General features: G+C 46.5%; 1 protein-coding gene across 1 annotated transcript in view; it reads left to right on the top strand.

Annotated features, from left to right (window-relative positions):
* Nucleotides 1-472: 472 nt before the first annotated feature.
* The window catches only part of LOC306939895 (uncharacterized protein), a 355,389-nt gene continuing 328,022 nt past the window's right edge, over nt 473-27,839 (top strand). The window contains exons 1-4 of the mRNA XM_079524695.1: nt 473-538; nt 1,462-1,649; nt 1,704-2,108; nt 3,502-3,617. Of these exons, the coding sequence (XP_079380821.1) occupies nt 1,531-1,649; nt 1,704-2,108; nt 3,502-3,574 (597 nt within the window). The 5' untranslated portion in view covers nt 473-538; nt 1,462-1,530 and the 3' untranslated portion in view covers nt 3,575-3,617. The remainder of the gene's footprint in view (nt 539-1,461; nt 1,650-1,703; nt 2,109-3,501; nt 3,618-27,839) is intronic.

Genomic DNA, 27,839 nt, shown 5'->3' with positions numbered 1-27,839 from the left:
TATTCTGAATATCAAAGGTTAAAATTAAACCTCCGATCCCTCACAACCAGAACGAGCATTCCTTCCAATCGGAAAAAAGTCTCTTCCAGTTGTGGTGTTTGTTTACATGAATCACCATGGTTACCTCCATGGTTACCTCCTGTCACCTGTTTGTTTACATGGATCACCATGGTTACCTCCTGTCACCTGTTTGTTTACATGGATCACCATGGTTACCTCCATGGTTACCTCCTGTCACCTGCTGTACCTACACTGGCTGTAGATGCATGGTCCAACTGGTCCAACCAGTGTGTGTGTGTGTGTGTGTGTGTGTGTGTGTGTGTGTGTGTGTGTGTGTGTGTGTGTGTGTGTGTGTGTGTGTGTGTGTGTGTGTGTGTGTGTGTGTGTGTGTGTGTGCGCGTGCGTGCGTGCGCGTGTGTGTGTGTGTATTTAAAGCTCTATGTCTTAAAGACAGTCTTGTTTTCCCCTCTCCATTCACTCCATTCTCTCCAGGATCTGCATTGAGAGGATTATAACATGTTCGGTCACAACCAAGGAGGTAAATCAATGATTTTACAATAATATTGAACTGACTTATTAATTAGTGTATTTTATTTATTATCAAGTTTTTGTCCTCAAAGAATGAATCCATGTGAAACATTAACAGTAGGCCTGAAACACCGGTCGTTCGCCTGGCTATACAGTATAGGCCTAATAATAGACAAAAAGAATCACACCCTTGTGAAGTGAGGGGCACTAATATATTATAGTCTAACTCATGTTGATTAGGTGATGTAATGGTGATGTAAAACAAACGGTGCCAACACAAACATTAAATTCTCTTATATTGTTAATGGCATTTAATGTTTGTGTTGGGGACAAGATGACGTAGAGTTTCCCTTCATCGTCAATGGCGTTTTTAAAACAAATATTGAACTAAAAACAAACATTGAACTGTATATAGGCCTAGCGCCCCTCAAGAAGTTTCAAACAGGGGGTAGTCTTGGTGCGTTGGGCTTAGTGTCCCATTGGCCGTGAGGCTTAGTGTCCCATTCGCTGTGGGGCTTAGTGTCCCATTGGCCGTATAGGGCTAGTCTCTCATTGGCTTAGAGGGCAGCCAATCATGAAAATCTCGCCACTAGACCACGTGACTAGACTAGAAAGTCTGATGACTCTGATCAGCTCTGCAAGCTGATAAAAAGCCTTCCTGATGTTTATCAAGGACTATTGAAAGAGGACGGGAAGCGAAGACCGTACGGTGGACTCCATGTTGCTCCCTGGAAGGAAAGAAGACCGTACGGTGGACTCCATGTTGCTCCCTGGAAGGAAAGAAACATGCGCAATGGTCTCAACTGCGCATGTTTCTTTCCTTCCAGGAGCAACATGGAGTCCACCGTACGGTCTTCGCTTCCCGTCCTCTTTCAATAGTCCTTGATGTTTATACTGTTTGAGATGCATTATGGGTAAAATCTCTCCTTATAGGGAACCAGTATCCTGGTGGCAGAGGGGGTGGAGCCGGTGGGTACCCCAACCCGAACCAGCAGGGCGTCTATGGGGGGTACCCGGTCCCTAACCCAGGGGGGTACCCTAACCCAGGGGGGTACCCTAACCCAGGGGGGTACCCTAACCCGGGAGGGTACCCCAACCCAGGAGGCCCAGGAGGGTACCCCCACTCGGGGGGTTACCCCCACCCGGGGGGTTACCCCCACCCGGGGGGTTACCCCAACCCAGGGGGTTACCCCAACCCAGGGGGGTATCCCAACCCAGGGGGGTACCCCAACCCGGGCTGCCCGCCTCAGCCCTGCGCTCCTCCGGCATGCGGACCAGGGTATGGCCACGGAGGGCACGGCAGACCCCCAACCTGCCCACCAATGCAGCCCTACGGCCCACCACCCTGTGGGGGGCACGCCCATGGGGGTGGTCACGCCCATGGGGGTGGGCACGTCCATGGGGGTGGGCACGTCCATGGGCGTGGGGGTGGTCATGGGTGTGGGCTTGGCCGTGGGCGTGGCCATGGTAACGGGCACGGGCATGGTCACGGGCATGGTCACGGGCATGGGCATGGGCATGGGCACAAACACGGCCATAAGCACGACAAGTGCCACAAGAAAGGAAAGCACAGCCGCGGGGTAAGAGTCACTGTTGATTTACTCTTAGTCATACTAGAGTCTTTAGAATTTAGTCGACTGAATCTACAGTTTATTTTGTCTACAAAAGTGTATTTTGTCCGGGCCTTGTACGTTGTACACTTGGTTGCATGCTGAGAATAGCAGACAAACACCTGTTCACCATGTTGGAGAACCAATGTGCTAGAGGAGGCTGAACAAACAACAGAACAACAGGAACTCTATGGAAAATACAGGATCAACCTCAAACTAATTGCAAAAAAACTCAGCTGATTTTGTATCTTCAATATATCCTGAACAACAGAAAAAGAGTTGCCTGGAATTGTCTGAGGGGAAAGTAAAGAAAATGGCCTGTACAGTATGTACAGTATATGGCCTATATAAGGCAAATATTTTCTAAATTTCCTTATGCTCGAAGTAGCATGTGACATGTCAAACTAGGGTGTTTTCATGATTCTGAATGCATTCCAAGCATTGGTTTAGTATAAGAACACTCCTTGGGCTAAAAAAAACGGCTCTAGCCATCATCACAAAATGTGATGAGGTCAGCACTTAATAGCCCTGCCCTGCATAGAGCCCATTATTCACACAAAAGTGTCAACATCTTTGATCTCCTTAACAGAACAACCAACACCCTTTTATCTTCTTAACAACAGCAGTGAATGGCGCCCCAGATTTATGGGCTCAAACACATCCGAGCATCAGATAAAACAAGGAGATGAATCAGACGGAATGGAATGACATAAATACAGTAGCATACCAGCATCCAGCCATTACTAAAGGTTAATGAATCGATATTTGACAGTCCAATATCGCCCCCACATGGTTCCCCTCGGTACTGCATGTATTATCCCCTTTTTGAGTGGACTTACTCTTTGTTTGTTTACAGAACATTTTTAATTTGTTTGAGTCTTTCTTTCTTTTTTACTAGAATTCCATTTGGTTTTAGTAATATTCTAGTCATCTGAAATGTTTTGGTTTAAGTCTAACTTTAGGTGACTAAACATTATTTTACTATTTTAGTCGACGAAATGCCTAATTTATACAAGTTATGTGGCAAAATAGACAATCTACAAGCTCAGATGGACTACTTTCAGAGCATGACACCCACACGAAACCAAGCATTAATGACTTAATAGCATTAAAGCATTAATAACTTAATTCTCCCTCCCTGACATTTTGTCTATTTTTTATCTATGACTAAAAGATAAAGAAAAGTAGACTAAAACTATGACAAAATATAATATAATATATTATTATATACTTTATTTCGTTTTCGTCCTTAACAATGTGTGTGTGTGTGTGTGTGTGTGTGTGTGTGTGTGTGTGTGTGTGTGTGTGTGTGTGTGTGTGTGTGTGTGTGTGTGTGCGTGCGTGTGTGCGTGTGTTTGTGCAGTCTTCCAGCAGTTCGTGCAGCAGTGACTCTGACTAGCCTGGTGGTCAACATGCGGCCCGGGGGCCAGGACTAGCCCGCTGGGCGCTCTGCATCCGGCCTCAAAGGAAAACTAAACTGTAGTCCGCTAATCAAAATGTACTTGAGTAAAAATCCACTTCATCCAGTGGTTCTCAACCAGTGGTCTGGGGACCACCAGTGGTCCTTGAGGGGGTTCCAGTGGTCCGGGGACCACCAGTGGTCCCTGAGGGGGTTCCAGTGGTCCGGGGACCACCAGTGGTCCCTGAGGGGGTTCCAGGTGGTCTAGCTCAGGGGTTCTCAACGTCTTTGGCCGGGGACCCCCGCCCCACCCCCAACACAAACTGACTGGGGCCCCCCACCCCGCCCCCAACACAAACTGACTGGGGACCCCCACCCCACCCCAACACAAACTGACTGGGGACCCCCGCCCCACCCCCAACACAAACTGACTGCAAAAATAACCTTATAATAGAGAAAATATAACATACTGTACATGAATGCTGAAACCAGATATAATCATTAAGGAAAGTTTATGCATGTACTTGTACTATGTAAACTCTTCATTTCCATTTCCCAGCCATTCAGTTGCAGATTTTTATTTTTAATTTTGTTATAATTTGGGGACCCCCCCCCAAAGTAATTTGGCGACCCCCCCAGAGGGGTCGCGACCCACGGGTTGAGAACCCCTGGTCTAGCTGCATGGTCTCAAGCTAAATGGAGAGTTCCTAACCAAATGGACCCTTGTTACATCTTTAACTCTTGAGAGTGTATCAAATTAAACCAAATGGACCCGTACGGGTCCATTTGGTTTCATTTTATACACTCTCACGAGTTAAATTATTGTTAAACATCTGCATTACTTAATTTACAAGAAGTCTACACAATTATAGAGAATGTAGTAGAATTGCTTCAATACAGCAGGAATTGTGGACAAAATCGTATCCAATGTAAACAAAATATTTTGGGTCTGAGAGGCTAAATGTCATCAAATGGTGGTCCGTGGCTCAAATGGGTCTGAGAGGATAAATGTCATCAAATGGTGGTCCGTGGCTCAAATGGGTCTGAGAGGCTAAATGTCATCAAACGGTGGTCCGTGGCTCAAATGGGTCTGAGAGGCTAAATGTCATCAAATGGTGGTCCGTGGCTCAAATGGGTCTGAGAGGCTAAATGTCATCAAATGGTGGTCCGTGGCTCAAATGGGTCTGAGAGGCTAAATGTCATCAAATGGTGGTCCGTGGCTCAGATGCTGAATAAATAATGGACCTTGATATGAAAAAGAGTTGAAAACCATTGTATATTGTATAAAAATCCATTTGAAAATCACATATTTTCAAGCTTGTAGATCAGCTATTTTCAAATAGACAAAGTATATATCTGGCTGAAGTGGTTAATGTATGCCTTGTAAAAGTCACTTTTTTAATGAATAAAATGCAAGTTTGTCCAATCTGAGTGTGTTAATACAATATAACTTATACAATCTGTATGGTAGAGTATGTTAATACAATATAACTTATACAACCTGTACGGTAGAGTATGTTAATACAATATAACTTATACAACCTGTACGGTAGAGTATGTTAATACAATATAACTTATACAACCTGTACGGTAGAGTATGTTAATACAATATAACGTATACAACCTGTACGGTAGAGTATGTTAATACAATATAACGTATACAACCTGTACGGTAGAGTATGTTAATACAATATAACGTATACAACCTGTACGGTAGAGTATGTTAATACAATATAACTTATACAACCTGTACGGTAGAGTATGTTAATACAATATAACTTATACAACCTGTACGGTAGAGTATGTTAATACAATATAACGTATACAATCTGTACGGTAGAGTATGTTAATACAATATAACGTATACAATCTGTACGGTAGAGTATGTTAATACAATATAACGTATACAACCTGTACGGTAGAGTATGTTAATACAATATAACGTATACAACCTGTACGGTAGAGTATGTTAATACAATATAACGTATACAACCTGTACGGTAGAGTATGTTAATACAATATAACGTATACAACCTGTACGGTAGAGTATGTTAATACAATATAACGTATACAACCTGTACGGTAGAGTATGTTAATACAATATAACTTATACAACCTGTACGGTAGAGTATGTTAATACAATATAACTTATACAACCTGTACGGTAGAGTATGTTAATACAATATAACGTATACAATCTGTACGGTAGAGTATGTTAATACAATATAACGTATACAACCTGTACGGTAGAGTATGTTAATACAATATAACGTATACAACCTGTACGGTAGAGTATGTTAATACAATATAACGTATACAACCTGTACGGTAGAGTATGTTAATACAATATAACTTATACAACCTGTACGGTAGAGTATGTTAATACAATATAACTTATACAACCTGTACGGTAGAGTATGTTAATACAATATAACGTATACAACCTGTACGGTAGAGTATGTTAATACAATATAACTTATACAACCTGTACGGTAGAGTATGTTAATACAATATAACTTATACAACCTGTACGGTAGAGTATGTTAATACAATATAACGTATACAACCTGTACGGTAGAGTATGTTAATACAATATAACTTATACAACCTGTACGGTAGAGTATGTTAATACAATATAACGTATACAACCTGTACGGTAGAGTATGTTAATACAATATAACTTATACAACCTGTACGGTAGAGTATGTTAATACAATATAACGTATACAACCTGTACGGTAGAGTATGTTAATACAATATAACTTATACAATCTGTATGGTAGAGTATGTTAATACAATATAACTTATACAACCTGTACGGTAGAGTATGTTAATACAATATAACGTATACAACCTGTACGGTAGAGTATGTTAATACAATATAACGTATACAACCTGTACGGTAGAGTATGTTAATACAATATAACGTATACAACCTGTACGGTAGAGTATGTTAATACAATATAACGTATACAACCTGTACGGTAGAGTATGTTAATACAATATAACGTATACAACCTGTACGGTAGAGTATGTTAATACAATATAACTTATACAACCTGTACGGTAGAGTATGTTAATACAATATAACTTATACAACCTGTACGGTAGAGTATGTTAATACAATATAACTTATACAACCTGTACGGTAGAGTATGTTAATACAATATAACGTATACAACCTGTACGGTAGAGTATGTTAATACAATATAACTTATACAATCTGTACGGTAGAGTATGTTAATACAATATAACGTATACAACCTGTACGGTAGAGTATGTTAATACAATATAACTTATACAACCTGTACGGTAGAGTATGTTAATACAATATAACGTATACAACCTGTACGGTAGAGTATGTTAATACAATATAACTTATACAATCTGTATGGTAGAGTATGTTAATACAATATAACTTAGACAACTGGGGTGGTTCGGTTGTATTTTGTCACCCTGCTCTTCTCTTGAGACATTTAGATTGTGTCAAAGGTCATGTCTCGCCTATAGACAGAGCTAATGGGCACGATTAAATGTATCCCCTGAGCAAGCAGGCTCTATTAGCTCAATGGTAAAATGTCAGCACTTGAGGTGGAAACCATGGGTTCAAATCCGGGTTAGCCCATTTTGGGCGGGAACCCTTTTTGGTGTTAGCATTATGTTATGCTTTAGCTATTGACAAATAGCAGATCTACAAGCTCATAGCGCGCCACCGAGTGGCGCGCTACGAGCTTGTAGGTCTGCTATTTTTGAAAAATCGAAGAACGACTGACATAGAAACATAGCTTTTTCAGAAAACTGTCAGGATGTAGAAGACATTTTTAGAATCTGATCTCAGGTCAGAATATGGGTTAGAGGAGGAAAGTTACATATACTGCAGCTTTAAAGGGACACTTACTTCACCCTTTAAAGGGACACTTACTTCACCCTTTTGCAAAAATAAATGTGTTAATGACGTTTAGAAGATTTAGAACACTTTCCTGGGGGTCTTTATGTGTGTAATATGTGGTTTTAGATGTTTTAGATCTTAGCAGTGAGCCCATGCAGTGTCTCTGATGTCATCGACACTGGACTCACTTCCTTCCTGGACTACAATTCCCATAATGCTTTGGTGCACTGCTCCTCCTTGTGGATAGGGGGAGGGCTGTCTTACTGAGACAACATGTAGTCCAGGAAGTAAGTGAGCCCAGTGTCCATGACATCAGAGACACTGGGCTCACTGCTACAATCTAAAATATCTAAAATCACATATTACACACATAAAGACCCCCAGGAAAGTGTTCTAAATCTTCTACATGTCATTCAAATATATATATTTTTTTAAAGTTGCCCTTTAAGTAATCCCCTTAGTGTTGAGGTGACTATCAACAACAGCAGATTTAGTCGACTAAAATCTTAATTTAGTCAACTAAGACTAGACTAAAACAATTCAGATGACTAAAATATAATGTTCAGATGACAATCAAACTAGTTTGCGGTTGCTTTTCTAGCTCATAGTGGTGGTTTGAGCGTGACACAGGAGCAGCAGCAACTCTTATAGTGGTCTTATAGCAACTCTTATAGTGGTGGTTTGAGCGTGGAGCACAGGAGCAGCAGCAACTTAAATGATTTGTTCAAGTAACAAAGGTGGTTCTACCAGACGTATAAAGGCAGGCCTGCAAGCACGAGGGTGCTGTCTCATTAGTCAGAAGGTTCATTGTTCCGAAATTACTATCCCTATCTCGAGGACCATGCACACTCACAAACAGGCTAGAGAAGACACCAGCACCATGCACACTGTCACCAACAGGCTGTAGAAGACACCAGCACCATGCACACTCTCACCAACAGGCTGTAGAAGACACCAGCACCATGCACACTCTCACCAACAGGCTGTAGAAGACACCAGCACCATGCACACTCTCACCAACAGGCTGTAGAAGACACCAGCACCATGCACACTCTCACCAACAGGCTGTAGAAGACACGAGCACCATGCACACTGTCACCAACAGGCTGTAGAAGACACCAGCACCATGCACACTCTCACCAACAGGCTGTAGAAGACACCAGCACCATGCACACTCTCACCAACAGGCTGTAGAAGACACCAGCACCATGCACACTCTCACCAACAGGCTGTAGAAGACACCAGCACCATGCACACTCTCACCAACAGGCTGTAGAAGACACGAGCACCATGCACACTGTCACCAACAGGCTGTAGAAGACACCAGCACCATGCACACTCTCACCAACAGGCTGTAGAAGACACCAGCACCATGCACACTGTCACCAACAGGCTGTAGAAGACACCAGCACCATGCACACTGTCACCAACAGGCTATAGAAGACACCAGCACCATGCAAACTGTCACGGACAGGCTGTAGAAGACACCAGCACCATGCACACTGTCACCAACAGGCTGTAGAAGACACCAGCACCATGCACACTCTCACCAACAGGCTGTAGAAGACACGAGCACCATGCACACTCTCACCAACAGGCTGTAGAAGACACGAGCACCATGCACACTGTCACCAACAGGCTGTAGAAGACACCAGCACCATGCACACTCTCACCAACAGGCTGTAGAAGACACCAGCACCATGCACACTCTCACCAACAGGCTGTAGAAGACACCAGCACCATGCACACTGTCACCAACAGGCTGTAGAAGACACCAGCACCATGCACACTCTCACCAACAGGCTGTAGAAGACACCAGCACCATGCACACTGTCACGGACAGGCTGTAGAAGACACCAGCACCATGCACACTGTCACCAACAGGCTGTAGAAGACACCAGCACCATGCACACTGTCACCAACAGGCTGTAGAAGACACCAGCACCATGCACACTGTCACCAACAGGCTGTAGAAGACACCAGCACCATGCACACTGTCACCAACAGGCTGTAGAAGACACCAGCACCATGCACACTCTCACCAACAGGCTGTAGAAGACACCAGCACCATGCACACTGTCACCAACAGGCTGTAGAAGACACCAGCACCATGCACACTGTCACCAACAGGCTGTAGAAGACACCAGCACCATGCACACTCTCACCAACAGGCTGTAGAAGACACCAGCACCATGCACACTCTCACCAACAGGCTAGAGAAGACAACAGCACCATGCACACTGTCACGGACAGGCTATAGAAGACACCAGCACCATGCACACTGTCACCAACAGGCTGTAGAAGACACCAGCACCATGCACACTGTCACCAACAGGCTGTAGAAGACACCAGCACCATGCACACTGTCACCAACAGGCTGTAGAAGACACCAGCACCATGCACACTGTCACCAACAGGCTGTAGAAGACACCAGCACCATGCACACTGTCACCAACAGGCTATAGAAGACACCAGCACCATGCACACTGTCACGGACAGGCTGTAGAAGACACCAGCACCATGCACACTCTCACCAACAGGCTGTAGAAGACACCAGCACCATGCACACTCTCACCAACAGGCTGTAGAAGACACCAGCACCATGCACACTCTCACCAACAGGCTGTAGAAGACACCAGCACCATGCACACTCTCACCAACAGGCTGTAGAAGACACGAGCACCATGCACACTGTCACCAACAGGCTATAGAAGACACCAGCACCATGCACACTCTCACCAACAGGCTGTAGAAGACACCAGCACCATGCACACTGTCACGGACAGGCTATAGAAGACACCAGCACCATGCACACTGTCACCAACAGGCTGTAGAAGACACCAGCACCATGCACACTGTCACGGACAGGCTATAGAAGACACCAGCACCATGCACACTGTCACCAACAGGCTGTAGAAGACACCAGCACCATGCACACTCTCACCAACAGGCTGTAGAAGACACCAGCACCATGCACACTGTCACCAACAGGCTGTAGAAGACACCAGCACCATGCACACTGTCACCAACAGGCTGTAGAAGACACCAGCACCATGCACACTGTCACCAACAGGCTGTAGAAGACACCAGCACCATGCACACTCTCACCAACAGGCTGTAGAAGACACCAGCACCATGCACACTCTCACCAACAGGCTAGAGAAGACAACAGCACCATGCACACTGTCACGGACAGGCTATAGAAGACACCAGCACCATGCACACTGTCACCAACAGGCTGTAGAAGACACCAGCACCATGCACACTGTCACCAACAGGCTGTAGAAGACACCAGCACCATGCACACTGTCACCAACAGGCTGTAGAAGACACCAGCACCATGCACACTGTCACCAACAGGCTGTAGAAGACACCAGCACCATGCACACTGTCACCAACAGGCTGTAGAAGACACCAGCACCATGCACACTGTCACCAACAGGCTGTAGAAGACACCAGCACCATGCACACTGTCACGGACAAGCTATAGAAGACACCAGCACCATGCACACTCTCACCAACAGGCTGTAGAAGACACCAGCACCATGCACACTTTCACCAACAGGCTATAGAAGACACCAGCACCATGCACACTGTCACCAACAGGCTATAGAAGACACGAGCACCATGCACACTCTCACCAACAGGCTAGAGAAGACAGAAAGCATGAGGGTTATTGTCAGGCATTAGGCCCACTGGCAGAGCCTGACCAGAGCCTTTTGTGGTGGTTCATGGTGCATTTATAGTTAGATTTAAACAAATCAGATTCCAATCTGGATGTAGGTGGCACATACAGATGTGATTCCGGCTAGCCGCAATTTGCAACTCTAGATTTTTTTATAATGGGATGAATCTAGAGTTGCAATAGCCTCCATTGACTCCCCATTCATCCAAATTGCGTTTGCGATCAGCTTGTATTAAACGATGTTAAACTCACCAACATTGCAGCTCTAGGCCAAGCTTGAATTATCCTCTTTCAATCTGCTGAGTTTTTGTTTCATAAAAATCCACCGTAGACATGTTATGAGCTACTTTCTGTCAAGAAATTCTGTGCAGGTGATTCTTTGCTGGAGTTTGGAAGCACTCGTCGATGTGCACTGCACGGCCCTGCGTACCACCTGTTACTGAACGGCCCTGCGTACCACCTGTTACTGAGCGGCCCTGCGTACCACCCGTTACTGAACGGCCCTGCGTACCACCTGTTACTGAGCGGCCCTGCGTACCACCTGTTACTGAGCGGCCCAGCGTACCACCTGTTACTGAGCGGCCCAGCGTACCACCTGTTACTGAGCGGCCCTGCGTACCACCTGTTACTGAACGGCCCAGCGTACCACCTGTTACTGAGCGGCCCTGCGTACCACCTGTTACTGAACAGCCCTGCGTACCACCTGTTACTGAACGGCCCTGCGTACCACCTGTTACTGAGCGGCCCAGCGTACCACCTGTTACTGAGCGGCCCTGCGTACCACCTGTTACTGAGCGGCCCTGCGTACCACCTGTTACTGAGCGGCCCTGCGTACCACCTGTTACTGAGCGGCCCTGCGTACCACCTGTTACTGAACGGCCCTGCGTACCACCTGTTACTGAGCGGCCCTGCGTACCACCTGTTACTGAACGGCCCTGCGTACCACCTGTTTCCAATTTGCACATAATGCAGGAGGCAGCAGCGCGACCCGTTAAAAAACACGAGTGCTTCCAAACTCCAACACATTTCTTGACAGAAAGTAGCTCATAACATGGCTATGGTGGATTGTTATGAAACAAATAGCTCGACTGCAATGGGAAGTTCATTCCATAGTTTAGATTGGGAGTGAGGCTGTAGTTCTGACTGCAATGGGAAGTGCATGCCATAGTTTAGATTGGGAGTGAGGCTGTAGTTCTGACTGCAATGGGAAGGTAATTCCATAGTTTAGATTGGGAGTGAGGCTGTAGTTCTGACTGCAATGGGAAGTGCATTCCATAGTTTAGATTGGGAGTGAGGCTGTAGTTCTGACTGCAATGGGAAGTTCATTCCATAGTTTAGATTGGGAGTGAGGCTGTAGTTCTGACTGCAATGGGAAGTGCATGCCATAGTTTAGATTGGGAGTGAGGCTGTAGTTCTGACTGCAATGGGAAGTGCATTCCATAGTTTAGATTGGGAGTGAGGCTGTAGTTCTGACTGCAATGGGAAGTGCATTCCATAGTTTAGATTGGGAGTGAGGCTGTAGTTCTGACTGCAATGGGAAGTGCATTCCATAGTTTAGATTGGGAGTGAGGCTGTAGTTCTGACTGCAATGGGAAGTGCATGCCATAGTTTAGATTGGGAGTGAGGCTGTAGTTCTGACTGCAATGGGAAGTGCATTCCATAGTTTAGATTGGGAGTGAGGCTGTAGTTCTGACTGCAATGGGAGGTGCATTCCATAGTTTAGATTGGGAGTGAGGCTGTAGTTCTGACTGCAATGGGAAGTTCATTCCATAGTTTAGATTGGGAGTGAGTCTGTAGTTCTGACTGTAATGGGAAGTTCATTCCATAGTTTAGATTGGGAGTGAGGCTGTAGTTCTGACTGCAATGGGAAGTGCATTCCATAGTTTAGATTGGGAGTGAGGCTGTAGTTCTGACTGCAATGGGAAGTTCATTCCATAGTTTAGATTGGGAGTGAGGCTGTAGTTCTGACTGCAATGGGAAGTTCATTCCATAGTTTAGATTGGGAGTGAGGCTGTAATTCTGACTTCAATGGGAAATTCATTCCATAGTTTAGATTGGGAGTGAGTCTGTAGTTCTGACTGTAATGGGAAGTTCATTCCATAGTTTAGATTGGGAGTGAGTCTGTAGTTCTGACTGTAATGGGAAGTTCATTCCATAGTTTAGATTGGGAGTGAGGCTGTAGTTCTGACTGCAATGGGAAGTTAATTCCATAGTATAGATTGGGAGTGAGTCTGTAGTTCTGACTGCAATGGGAAATTCATTCCATAGTTTAGATTGGGAGTGAGTCTGTAGTTCTGACTGTAATGGGAAGTTCATTCCATAGTTTAGATTGGGAGTGAGTCTGTAGTTCTGACTGTAATGGGAAGTTCATTCCATAGTTTAGATTGGGAGAGAGGCTGTAGTTCTGACTGCAATGGGAAGTGCATTCCATAGTTTAGATTGGGAGTGAGGCTGTAGTTCTGACTGCAATGGGAAGTGCATTCCATAGTTTAGATTGGGAGTGAGGCTGTAGTTCTGACTGCAATGGGAAGTGCATTCCATAGTTTAGATTGGGAGTGAGGCTGTAGTTCTGACTGCAATGGGAAGTGCATTCCATAGTTTAGATTGGGAGTGAGTCTGCAGTTCTGACTGCAATGGGAAGTGCATTCCATAGTTTAGATTGGGAGTGAGGCTGTAGTTCTGACTGCAATGGGAAGTGCATTCCATAGTTTAGATTGGGAGTGAGGCTGTAGTTCTGACTGCAATGGGAAGGTAATTCCATAGTTTAGATTGGGAGTGAGTCTGTATTTCTGACTGCAATGGGAAGTGCATTCCATAGTTTAGATTGGGAGTGAGGCTGTAGTTCTGACTGCAATGGGAAGTTCATTCCATAGTTTAGATTGGGAGTGAGTCTGTAGTTCTGACTGTAATGAGAAGTTCATTCCATAGTTTAGATTGGGAGTGAGGCTGTAGTTCTGACTGCAATGGGAAGTTCATTCCATAGTTTAGATTGGGAGTGAGGCTGTAATTCTGACTTCAATGGGAAATTCATTCCATAGTTTAGATTGGGAGTGAGTCTGTAGTTCTGACTGTAATGGGAAGTTCATTCCATAGTTTAGATTGGGAGTGAGTCTGTAGTTCTGACTGTAATGGGAAGTTCATTCCATAGTTTAGATTGGGAGTGAGGCTGTAGTTCTGACTGCAATGGGAAGTTAATTCCATAGTATAGATTGGGAGTGAGTCTGTAGTTCTGACTGCAATGGGAAGTTAATTCCATAGTTTAGATTGGGAGTGAGTCTGAAGTTCTGACTGTAATGGGAAGTTCATTCCATAGTTTAGATTGGGAGTGAGTCTGTAGTTCTGACTGCAATGGGAAGTGCATTCCATAGTTTAGATTGGGAGTGAGTCTGAAGTTCTGACTGTAATGGGACGTTCATTCCATAGTTTTGGAGCCAGATGGGAGAAGAGTTTGGGACGTTGTGTATCGTTCTTTATCTTAACCTTTTACTTAAAGGTTTCATGACATTCATTTGCATTTATTTTTATTTTTCATTTTTCCTGCGTGGTCAATGCTGTTTGGCCACTCAGAATAGCCAAATGGCATTGATCACGCCTCCAGGTCTTAAGTTAAGTAATAAGACCTGGTACTTAAGACACGCATAATACCTGTAGACCTGTAGATCTGTAGACCTGTAGATCTGTAGACCTGTAGATCTGTAGACCTGTAGACCTGTAGATCTGTAGACCTGTAGACCTGTAGACCTGTAGATCTGTAGACCTGTAGACCTGTAGATCTGTAGATCTACAGATCTGTAGACCTGTAGATCTGTAGATCTGTAGACCTGTAGACCTGTAGACCTGTAGATCTGTAGACCTGTAGACCTGTAGATCTGTAGACCTGTAGATCTGTAGACCTGTAGACCTGTAGATCTTTAGACCTGATGATCTGTAGATCTGTAGACCTGTAGACCTGTAGACCTGTAGATCTGTAGACCTGTAGACCTGTAGATCTGTAGACCTGTAGATCTGTAGACCTGTAGACCTGTAGATCTTGTAGATCTGTAGACCTGTAGATCTGTAGACCTGTAGACCTGTAGATCTGTAGACCTGTAGACCTGTAGACCTGTAGACCTGTAGACCTGTAGATATGTAGATCTACAGGTCTACAGGTCTACAGATCTTGTAGATCTGTAGACCTGTAGATCTACAGGTCTACAGGTCTACAGATCTACAGATCTTGTAGACCTGTAGATCTACAGATCTACAGGTCTACAGATCTACATATCTTGTAGACCTGTAGATCTACAGATCTACAGGTCTACAGATCTACAAGATCTGTAGACCTGTAGACCTGTAGACCTGTAGATCTACAGGTCTACAGGTCTACAGATCTACAGGTCTACAGATCTACAGGTCTACAGATCTGTAGGTCTACAGATCTACAGATCTACAGGTCTACAGATCTACAGATCTACAGGTCTACAGATCTACAGATCTACAGGTCTACAGATCTACCGGTCTACAGATCTACAGATCTACAAGATCTACAGGTCTACAGATCTACAGGTCTACAGGTATACAGATCTGTAGGTCTACAGGTCTACAGGTCTACAGATCTACAGGTCTACAGATCTACAGGTCTACAGGTCTACATGTCTACAGGTCTACAGGTCTACAGATCTACAGGTCTACAGATCTACAGGTCTACAGGTCTACAGATCTACAGGTCTACAGGTCTACAGGTCTACAGATCTACAGGTCTACAGGTCTACAGGTCTCCAGATCTACAGGTCTACAGGTCTACAGGTCTACAGATCTACAGGTCTACAGATCTACAGGTCTACAGGTCTACATATCTACAGGTCTACAGGTCTACAGATCTACAGGTCTACAGGTCTACAGATCTGTAGGTCTACAGATCTACAGATCTGTAGGTCTACAGATCTACAGGTCTACAGATCTACAGGTCTACAGATCTACAGGTCTACAGGTCTACAGATCTACAGATCTTGTAGATCTGTAGACCTGTAGATCTACAGGTCTACAGATCTACAGGTCTACAGATCTTGTAGATCTGTAGACCTGTAGATCTACAGGTCTACAGGTCTACAGATCTACAGATCTTGTAGACCTGTAGATCTACAGATCTACAGGTCTACAGATCTACATATCTTGTAGACCTGTAGATCTACAGATCTACAGGTCTACAGATCTACAGATCTTGTAGACCAGCTATTTTGGGGGCACAAGCCAGCACTCTTTATCTGCTGGAGATGCTACGACATGGATTTTTGAAACAAATTTGTTCCAACGCAAAATGCTACGTTCCAACTTCAGGAGACTTCGGGGGGGGAAAAAAGCAATTCTCCTGAATGCTGCCTTCCGGTGTATATGGCATGGAAGGAAAGGAATGCTGCCTTCCGGTGTATATGGCATGGAAGGAAAGGAATGCTGCCTTCCGGTGTATATGGCATGGAAGGAAAGGAATGCTGCCTTCCGGTGTATATGGCATGGAAGGAAAGGAGTGCTGCCTTCCGGTGTATATGGCATGGAAGGAAAGGAATGCTGCCTTCCGGTGTATATGGCATGGAAGGAAAGGAATGCTGCCTTCCGGTGTATATGGCATGGAAGGAAAGGAATGCTGCCTTCCGGTGTATATGGCATGGAAGGATGCTGCCTTCCGGTGTATATGGCATGGAAGGAAAGGAATGCTGCCTTCCGGTGTATATGGCATGGAAGGAAAGGAATGCTGCCTTCCGGTGTATATGGCATGGAAGGAAAGGAATGCTGCCTTCCGGTGTATATGGCATGGAAGGAAAGGACCTTCCGGTGTATATGGCATGGAAGGAAAGGAATGCTGCCTTCCGGTGTATATGGCATGGAAGGAAAGGAATGCTGCCTTCCGGTGTATATGGCATGGAAGGAAAGGACCTTCCGGTGTATATGGCATGGAAGGAAAGGAGTGACATTTTGCATTTCTTTCACCATGTAGTAAACGTGGTCTGGACAGGGCAGTTGTTTTACAGACGGGTAAAAGGGGCAGGTGACTAAAATGTGACTAAAACTAAATGAAAGCTATTCAAGAGACTACGACTAAAACTAAAAATCAAAATGTGCTGCCAAAAACAACACTGTGTTCAAGACAGCATGACCCCTGGCAGCCGTGACAGAGACTGATGCATTGTGTTCCGCAGAGCAATGCAAGGTCAAAGGTCAGGTTGGAGGTACAAGTAACACTATCTCTCCAACTGGCTGCGTCCCAAATGTATCACCCTGCAGGCAGCAGACCGACCACCCTACTCCCATATGCACCACGACCACCCTACCATATGTATCACCCTGCAGGTAGCAGACCGACCACCCTACCATATGTATCACCCTGCAGGTAGCAGACCGACCACCCTACCATATGTATCACCCTGCAGGGAGCAGAGCGACCACCCTACCATATGTATCACCCTGCAGGGAGCAGACCGACCACCCTACCATATGTATCACCCTGCAGGGAGCAGAGAGACCACCCTACCATATGTATCACCCTGCAGGTAGCAGACCGACCACCCTACCATATGTATCACCCTGCAGGGAGCAGAGCGACCACCCTACCATATGTATCACCCTGCAGGGAGCAGAGGGACCACCCTACCATATGTATCACCCTGCAGGGAGCAGAGGGACCACCCTACCATATGTATCACCCTGCAGGGAGCAGACCGACCACCCTACCATATGTATCACCCTGCAGGGAGCAGAGCGACCACCCTACCATATGTATCACCCTGCAGGGAGCAGACCGACCACCCTACCATATGTATCACCCTGCAGGGAGCAGAGCGACCACCCTACCATATGTATCACCCTGCAGGCAGCAGACCGACCACCCTACCATATGTATCACCCTGCAGGCAGCAGACCGACCACCCTACCATATGTATCACCCTGCAGGCAGCAGAGCGACCACCCTACCATATGTATCACCCTGCAGGGAGCAGAGGGACCACCCTACCATATGTATCACCCTGCAGGCAGCAGACCGACCACCCTACCATATGTATCACCCTGCAGGCAGCAGACCGACCACCCTACCATATGTATCACCCTGCAGGGAGCAGACCGACCACCCTACCATATGTATCACCCTGCAGGGAGCAGAGGGACCACCCTACCATATGTATCACCCTGCAGGGAGCAGAGGGACCACCCTACCATATGTATCACCCTGCAGGGAGCAGAGGGACCACCCTACCATATGTATCACCCTGCAGGGAGCAGAGGGACCACCCTACCATATGTATCACCCTGCAGGCAGCAGAGGGACCACCCTACTTTATGTATCACCCTGCAGGCAGCAGACCGACCACCCTACCATATGTATCACCCTGCAGGTAGCAGACCGACCACCCTACCATATGTATCACCCTGCAGGCAGCAGACCGACCACCCTGCCATATGTATCACCCTGCAGGCAGCAGACCGACCACCCTACCATATGTATCACCCTGCAGGGAGCAGACCGACCACCCTACCATATGTATCACCCTGCAGGGAGCAGAGGGACCACCCTACCATATGTATCACCCTGCAGGCAGCAGAGGGACCACCCTACCATATGTATCACCCTGCAGGGAGCAGAGGGACCACCCTACCATATGTATCACCCTGCAGGGAGCAGAGGGACCACCCTACCATATGTATCACCCTGCAGGCAGCAGACCGACCACCCTACCATATGTATCACCCTGCAGGCAGCAGAGGGACCACCCTACCATATGTATCACCCTGCCGGGAGCAGAGGGACCACCCTACCATATGTATCACCCTGCAGGGAGCAGAGGGACCACCCTACCATATGTATCACCCTGCAGGCGGCAGACCGACCACCCTACCATTATGTATCACCCTGCAGGCGGCAGACCGACCACCCTACCATATGTATCACCCTGCAGGGAGCAGACCGACCACCCTACCATATGTATCACCCTGCAGGGAGCAGAGGGACCACCCTACCATATGTATCACCCTGCAGGGAGCAGAGGGACCACCCTACCATATGTATCACCCTGCAGGCAGCAGACCGACCACCCCCATATGTATCACCCTGCAGGGAGCAGAGGGACCACCCTACCATATGTATCACCCTGCAGGCAGCAGACCGACCACCCTACCATATGTATCACCCTGCAGGGAGCAGAGGGACCACCCTACCATATGTATCACCCTGCACGGAGCAGAGGGACCACCCTACCATATGTATCACCCTGCCGGGAGCAGAGGGACCACCCTACCATATGTATCACCCTGCAGGGAGCAGAGGGACCACCCTACCATATGTATCACCCTGCAGGGAGCAGAGGGACCACCCTACCATATGTATCACCCTGCAGGGAGCAGAGGGAACACCCTACCATATGTATCACCCTGCAGGGAGCAGAGCGACCACCCTACCATATGTATCACCCTGCAGGGAGCAGAGCGACCACCCTACCATATGTATCACCCTGCAGGGAGCAGAGGGACCACCCTACCATATGTATCACCCTGCAGGGAGCAGAGGGACCACCCTACCATATGTATCACCCTGCAGGGAGCAGAGCGACCACCCTACCATATGTATCACCCTGCAGGGAGCAGAGGGACCACCCTACCATATGTATCACCCTGCAGGGAGCAGAGGGACCACCCTACCATATGTATCACCCTGCAGGTAGCAGAGCGACCACCCTACTGTACTCTCCCTGATGCACCACAGGCAGGGATACATAAATGGTAAATGGTGCATTTATATAGCACCTTTATCCAAGGCGCTTTACATAGATTGTGCATTACATTCACCCATTCACACACACATTCACACACCGATGGCGGCGGAAACCATGCAAGGCACCAACCAGCACATCAGGAGCAATTTGGGGTTCAGAGTCTTGCTCAAGGACACTTCGACGCTAACTCTGGGGGAGCCCACAGGGTTCGAACTGGCAACCAGTTACCATCCAGCCACTATACCCCTGAGCCACTGCTGCCACATAGACATCAAAGGGGGCTTCAGCCCCTGCCCTTTTACCCATCTGTATAACAACAACTGCCCTCTCCAGACCACAAATGCAGCATTTACTACATTGTGAAAGAAATGCGAATGCCCTCCTCTCCTTTCCATGCCATACCGGAAGGCAGCATTCAGGAGAATTGCTTTTTTTCCTCCGAAGTCTCCTGAACTTGAACGCAGTAATTTGCGTTGAACAAATTTGTTCAGAAATCCATGTCGTACACCGCATCTCCACTAGCTAAAGAGTGCTGGGTTGCACCCCGAAAATAGCTGATCTACAAGCTCTCAACGCATCGCAGCGCGACGCGTTGAGAGCTTGTAGATCAGCTATTTTTGTCCAAAAGTGCCCTCTTTTTATGGGATTTCAGCCCCTGCCTCTCCAACACTCTCTACACGTCCCTGGACCACGGTGATTATACATACTGACATCAACTGTTGACCCGAGGGGTCACACTCCACTCTGTGACCAGAGGGGTCACACTCCACTTTGTGACCCGAGGGGTCACACTCCACTCTGTGACCCGAGGGGTCACACTCCACTCTGTGACCAGAGGGGTCACACTCCACTCTGTGACCCGAGGGGTCACACTCCACTTTGTGACCCGAGGGGTCACACTCCACTCTGTGACCCGAGGGGTCACACTCCACTCTGTGACCCGAGGGGTCACACTCCACTCTGTGACCCGAAAGGGGTCACACTCCACTCTGTGACCAGGGGTCACACTCCACTCTGTGACCAGAGGGGTCACACTCCACTCTGTGACCCGAGGGGTCACACTCCACTCTGTGACCCGAGGGGTCACACTCCACTCTGTGACCAAAGGGGTCACACTCCACTCTGTGACCAAAGGGGTCACACTCCACTCTGTGACCCGAGGGGTCACACTCCACTCTGTGACCAGAGGGGTCACACTCCACTCTGTGACCCGAGGGGTCACACTCCACTCTGTGACCCGAGGGGTCACACTCCACTCTGTGACCAAAGGGGTCACACTCCACTCTGTGACCCGAGGGGTCACACTCCACTCTGTGACCAAAGGGGTCACACTCCACTCTGTGACCCGAGGGGTCACACTCCACTCTGTGACCAGAGGGGTCACACTCCACTCTGTGACCAGAGGGGTCACACTCCACTCTGTGACCAAAGGGGTCACACTCCACTCTGTGACCAAAGGGGTCACACTCCACTCTGTGACCCGAGGGGTCACACTCCACTCTGTGACCAAAGGGGTCACACTCCACTCTGTGACCCGAGGGGTCACACTCCACTCTGTGACCAAAGGGGTCACACTCCACTTTGTGACCAGAGGGGTCACACTCCACTCTGTGACCCGAAAGGGGTCACACTCCACTCTGTGACCCGAAAGGGGTCACACTCCACTCTGTGACCCGAAAGGGGTCACACTCCACTCTGTGACCCGAAAGGGGTCACACTCCACTCTGTGACCAGAGGGGTCACACTCCACTCTGTGACCCGAGGGGTCACACTCCACTCTGTGACCCGAAAGGGGTCACACTCCACTCTACTCCACAAAATCAGGGGGTCTTATCGACAGTGTGTCCGCCATGCAGCGCCGGGACCCCTAAGGGGGTCCTTTAGCCTGGAAACCAGACAAATATGCCACAGAAAAAGAAGGAAAAAAAGTTTGGCTGTGACAGGCCGCCTGCCCCACACTGAATACTATCGCCATTTTATTTCATTGTGTCAACTAAATCCTCATTAATGCAAACTAGATTCAACATACTCAACTCAACCCTGCAAAGCGTCACAGAACCAAAGGCCTTTCCAGAATGGGAGGTGCGCTCATGATCACGACAGCAGAGCCTGGTTGTCCATGGCTGCACGCGCACGTGCAGCCCATCAAGTATAATTTATGCTTTGTCCCGCGATGGTGTCGCGCACGCAGACCTCTACGCTCACAACAGTCGCATCCACGATGCGATGTGAGCTTGTATATCAGCTGTTCTCTGTCCTCACTAGCCAACACACGAGAGGAGGTTGAATGGACTGAAACCAGCACTCCCCAAAACAATAGGTTTGGAGACCTGTTGGGAATTAATTGATTACATGAAACAGTCACCTGTGCGCCCAGTCCCAATGTTTGTAAACAAATAGTTGGTCTATTGAGTGAAAGATTCTCTATTTTTGAAAGAAATATTTAAGGTGTTTATTTTTTTTATTTTAGTTGTAGAGGGCAAGTATAATGTTTTAAGGCATATTTGTCTAGTATATATTAATAGAGACGTCACCAGAGCGCATGAGGCGATTTAACTTCTTCTTCCGGACAGGAACAGAGTGCATTCTGGGATGGATTGGGCCAAATTGTGAACGCGCTGTCACGCGTTCACGTATTAAACACAGCGTTCACGTGTCATCATGAACGTGCGCAATCAGGGCCGGATCTACCATATGGGCACTTTGGGCACGTGCCCAGGGGCCCTTGGGCACCAGGGGCCCCTAAAAAAAAAAGCTCCACCGAAATTTTCCCTGCTAATCCGAATGAAATAAATGGTGTCTAAAAAGATTATTGTTTTATTGTTGGTGAGAAGGCAGCTGAAAAGTGCAATTGTGTGTAAAGCAGCAACAATGCGCTAGATTGGCTGTCACTCTGGGGGGGTAGGTGACCGGAAATAGGCCAATATAACGGCATAAAACCGCCCCAAAACAGCAAAACATTTGCGCGCGATACGTGTGCATACAAATATTTACGTGTGCATGTGAAGGGGGGCCCTTCGAGCTTCAGTGCCCAGGGGCCCTCAGAGGTGTTAATCCGGCCCTGTGCGCAATGATAGTCAACGGACCAGCGCTGGCTCAGCGCCGCAATACCAAATTCGGCCACTATGTCCATTTCGCCTCCGGGTGCCGTCTCTATTAATATATACTCTAAGGTCTTATTAGCCATGGGATTCCTTTTATTAGAGCACGAGTCAAATGAATAATCCTCTCACACATACTCCAGACAGCTGGGAGTTGAGTTGGACAGTTCAGGGCTGGAAGCGAACCAGCAGACATGTAGGACTCCAGGCTACGGACGAGACAGCAATGCAAAAGGTCTTCAGGGGGATTATAACTCTTTCTCCAACAATGTCTCACGCAAATTATCACCTTGTAGACAGCCTTACGCCGTCGGTGATGTACTACGGCCAGCAAATTATCACCTTGTAGACAGCCTTAGACGGCCAGCGCAATGTATCGCTGCTATACTCCTGAAATACATCTGACTTACTGTACTCGTCACACACTTAACATCTCTCATAATTTCCCTCTCGTCAACATCTCTCACGCCCCCGCCGCACGCACGCACGCACGCACGCACGCACGCACGCACGCACGCACGCACGCACGCACGCACGCACGCACGCACGCACGCACGCACGCACGCACGCACGCACGCACGCACGCACGCACACACACACACACACACACACACACACACACACACACACACACACACACACACACACACACACACACACACACACACACACACACACACACACACACACACACACACAGTGAAAATAGCAGATATACAAGCTCACAAGAGCTATATAGACAATTTGGCCAATGTTTTTTTTTGTTCCAATAAACTATAGTCCATAAAAACGTGCGTGCGTGCGTGCGTGCGTGCGTGCATGCGTGGACGGCCTGAAAAGGTTGAGTAGACTATGTTGAATATGTTGTTCCAGGGACGCCCCAGAAGCAAAGATCTGAGTTAAAAACATTCGCTCTGAAAGAATATATATTATATATTATATTATATATAAATATTCAAAGATTTGTAGAACTTGTAGAGAAATTGATGACTAAAACATTTATATGTCGTCAACATATAAAAACTAGAGTAAAATGTGAGAGAGGGACTAGTGGACTAGAGATCCAGTAGAACTAAAAGACAAGTCATTTTGTGCTAGCATGCAACCAAGTGTAAAATCTGCCATTACGACACCATCAAGGCCCACGCCAAACCATTGTGACAGTTAGTTGACTAAAACTAGACTAAACAATAAAACATTTCAGATGACTAAAATGTGACTGAAACTAAATTAAGTTTTATTCCAAAAACCAGGATTAAACTAAAATCTAAATTTGCTGTCCAAATGGACAGTGGTCTGCAGCATGGCTTCTGTCAAGTCACAGTGTTGTTTTGGCAGCAAATTTTGATTTTAGTTTTAGTCGTAGTCTCTTGAATAGTTTTTATTTAGTTTTAGTCACATTTTAGTCACCTGGAATGTTTTAGTGTTAGTCTAGTTTTAGTTGACTAAATGTCATAAGATTTTAGTCGACTAAATCTTACAGGCGACACGTTGTGAGCTTGTCGATCTGCTATTTTCAGCATGCAACCAAGTGTAAAACTAGAAAAGGTCTCCACCAGGAGGATAGGACTGTGTGAGATGTTTGGCAAAATGTTTAGGAGTAATATATGTTTATTTGTTTTTTGCAACAATTTTCTTTATTTTGTTGAGGAAATGCAGAGCCAGATCACTCATAGCATCGTTCCAAAAAAATTTTTGTTTTGTTTTGCAAAAATCAACCTGTTGGTGGCGCTATAACAGGCCAATGTGAAAAGGGTGGGATATATTCCTCAGCCTAGTAAGAAAATGTGTGAAAGATTTCACGTAAATTGCATGCTGTGTTCATGATTTGAGGCTTTTGTTCAAAACGGGGCAATCTTGCAAACTGTGAAAGCCAATTATAGCCAATTAGGATGGAATATGAAATATCGGACAAATCCGACTTGAGCACATGACCATAGAGATACTGTGTATTTGTGAGATTTTTGGACAGAATCTGGAGGAGTAATATAAAAAAATGTGTTTTACAAAAGTCGGCCTCCTGGTGGCGCTATAAAAGGCAGATGAGGGAAATGCAGGTCAAAGGTTTGTCCTTGGCCTCTAGGGAGTGTGCATGCAACGTTTCACGCAGATCGGTGCAGTTTTAGGTAACAAATGTGAAAAGCTGCCTCATGGTGGCGCTATAACAGGCCGTTCTGGAAAATTTGGTGCAGAGGTTCATCGTTGGCATCCAGGGAGTGTGTGTGCGCAAAGTTTGGCATCGACTGGGTTAACGGTGCCGGAGATTAGCTGGTAACGGACGGACGGAAGGAAGGATGGACGGACACACACACACACAAACACACACACACACACACACACACACGGACGGAGTGCAAAACATACTCTCTCCCCATGCCTTCGGCCTGGTGGAGACAATTACTTATTCTGGATTTCTAGTCCACTAGTCCCTTCCTCACATTTTAGTCTAGTTTTAATTTGTTGACGAATTTGTCAGTATATTTAGTCTTAGTTTTAGTCATCATAGCTTAGTTTTCATTTAGTTTCCATTTAGTTTTCGTCAGTGGAAAAAGGCAGTCGACGGACATTTTTCCGTCTATAGTTTTAGTCGACGAAAACGACCCTGCTGTCAGCCAGCCAGCGTGGAGACAGAGGCCGGCAGGTGAGTCTGTCAGATCCGTCTGTCGAGACCAGAGGGTCCTTTTTGTTCCAAGTATGTCACAGAGAAGACTCAAATGACCCCCATATGCAGCACCGACTCAAGATAGATGAACTCTTGGAACCCTGGAGGCCCGATGTGTTCCGCAGAAGGAATCCGAGGTGGAACGGGGGGGGGGGGGGGGGGGGGGGGTACGTCAGCGCCTACCCAGAGTAGAACAGCTTTCTGCCTGATGAATGGTTACACACTGATCAAGGTCTGCTTTGGAGGTGACGCTCTCGTCTGCCACCCCGAATTATCGCCTTGTAGAGACAGCCTCACACTTTCCCTGATGCACATGTTGGTGCAACAAGGCCCTCCACCTCCACTCACATTGTTTCTACTGATGCACATGTTGGTGCAACAAGGCCCTCCACCCTCCACCTCCACTCACATTGTTTCTACTAAAGGTCAAAGCCTTTCGCTTCAGCACCGCGTTAACAAATAGAGCTCAAAGGTTATATGATGCATGGATGGATGGATGGATGGATGTGGAAATATTCCATCTGCGATAATCAACATTTATTTTGTTTCTAATTATAATAGTAGCCTATAGACCTTAATGACTTGCATTGATGCATCGTCACAGTGCGGTTCTCAAACATTTCTAAATAATCGTACTTGCGTGCATGCGTGCGTGCGTGCTGTGCGTGCGTGCGTGCGTGCGTGCGTGCGTGCGTGCTGTGCGTGCGTGCGTGCGTGCGTGCGTGCGTGCGTGCGTGCGTGCGTGCGTGCGTGCGTGCGTGCGTGCGTGCGTGCGTGTGTGGGTGTGTGCGTGCATGCGTGTCTGTGTCTGTGTGTATGTGCATGTGCATGTGCATGTGTGTCTCTGTGTGTGTGCGTGCGTGCGTGCGTGTTCAGACGTTGAAAGGAGAGAGCACGTTCAGGTATGCCCTCCAACGTTCCCCAGAAAGAATTTCACAGAGTTATCTTTGTCCTCAAGGATAGAGGCGAGGCCAACAATGGCCCCTCAAACTCTTCAGCGACACAATGTGCCGCGCCGCGGAGAGAGTTATGGAGTTCTTGACTTTCACGCGGTGCCAATTAACTGCCAACAATACCAGCTGCAGGCAGCTGTCTGTCTGTGCGTCTTTTTGATTTGAAAGAAAATATATTCAAAGATTTGCGCCACATTTTCACGATCTTTCAAAAATAGCAGACCTACAAGCTCGTAGCTTGTAGATCTGCTATTTTTCAATAGCTAAAGTATAACATAATGCTTAACCCATTTAGACCTGAGGACGATTCTACAAAATGTCTTCTAAATCCTGACAGTTTTCTGAAAAAACCTCATGTTTCTCAAACATTTTCATGTCAAGGACCCCCACAAAAATATATGATGTAATTGCTCGCCGACCCCATCTGAAAATATGTTGTTCCAGAAACACAGATATGAGTTAAAAACGTTCGCTCTGAAAGAATATATATTCAAAGATTCGCAGTATACATTTTCACGATTTTTCAAAAATAGCAGACCTACAAGCTTGTGTAGATTGTAGCTTGTAGATCTGCTATTTTTCAATAGCTAAAGTATAACATAACGCTTAAAACACCAAAAGGGGTTCCAACCCAAAATGGATTAAGAACACACTAGATGATTTTAAATGATCCTTGGTGACTATTTCTATACACGGCCTTTACTGCATGTCTTCCCCCATCTCTCTCCCGTTTCCTGTCAGCCTACTGTCTGTCCCTTCAAAAACCAATAAAAGGCGTAAGCCGCAAAAAAATATCTTAAAAAATATATATATATATATATATATATATATTTTTTTTTAAATAGAGACATCATCGTCAACATCATCGTCATACCCGGAAGTTATGTGGGAAAAAGTGGCAAAACAAACCCTACTTTCGGGCCTTGACAGCCCATATACATACAAATAGAAAAGTCCTATCTGATTGACAGCCCATACATCCAATCAGAAAAGTCCTATTTGATTGACAGCCCATACATCCACTGATCCACACAGAAAAGTCCTATCTGATTGACAGCCCATACATCCAATCAGAAAAGTCCTATCTGATTGACAGCCCATACATCCAATCAGAAAAGTCCTATCTGATTGACAGCCCATATACATCCAATCAGAAAAGTCCTATCTGTTTGACAGCCCATTATACATCCAATCAGAAAAGTCCTATCTGATTGACAGCCCATTATATCCAATCAGAAAAGTCCTATCTGATTGACAGCCCATACATCCAATCA

The sequence above is a fragment of the Electrona antarctica genome (assembly GCF_951216825.1).
Source record: "Electrona antarctica genome assembly, chromosome: 16".
Classification (NCBI taxonomy): Eukaryota; Metazoa; Chordata; class Actinopteri; order Myctophiformes; family Myctophidae; genus Electrona; species Electrona antarctica.
Note: the sequence above shows the minus strand (reverse complement) of the source record. Positions and strands in the feature narration are given on the sequence as shown.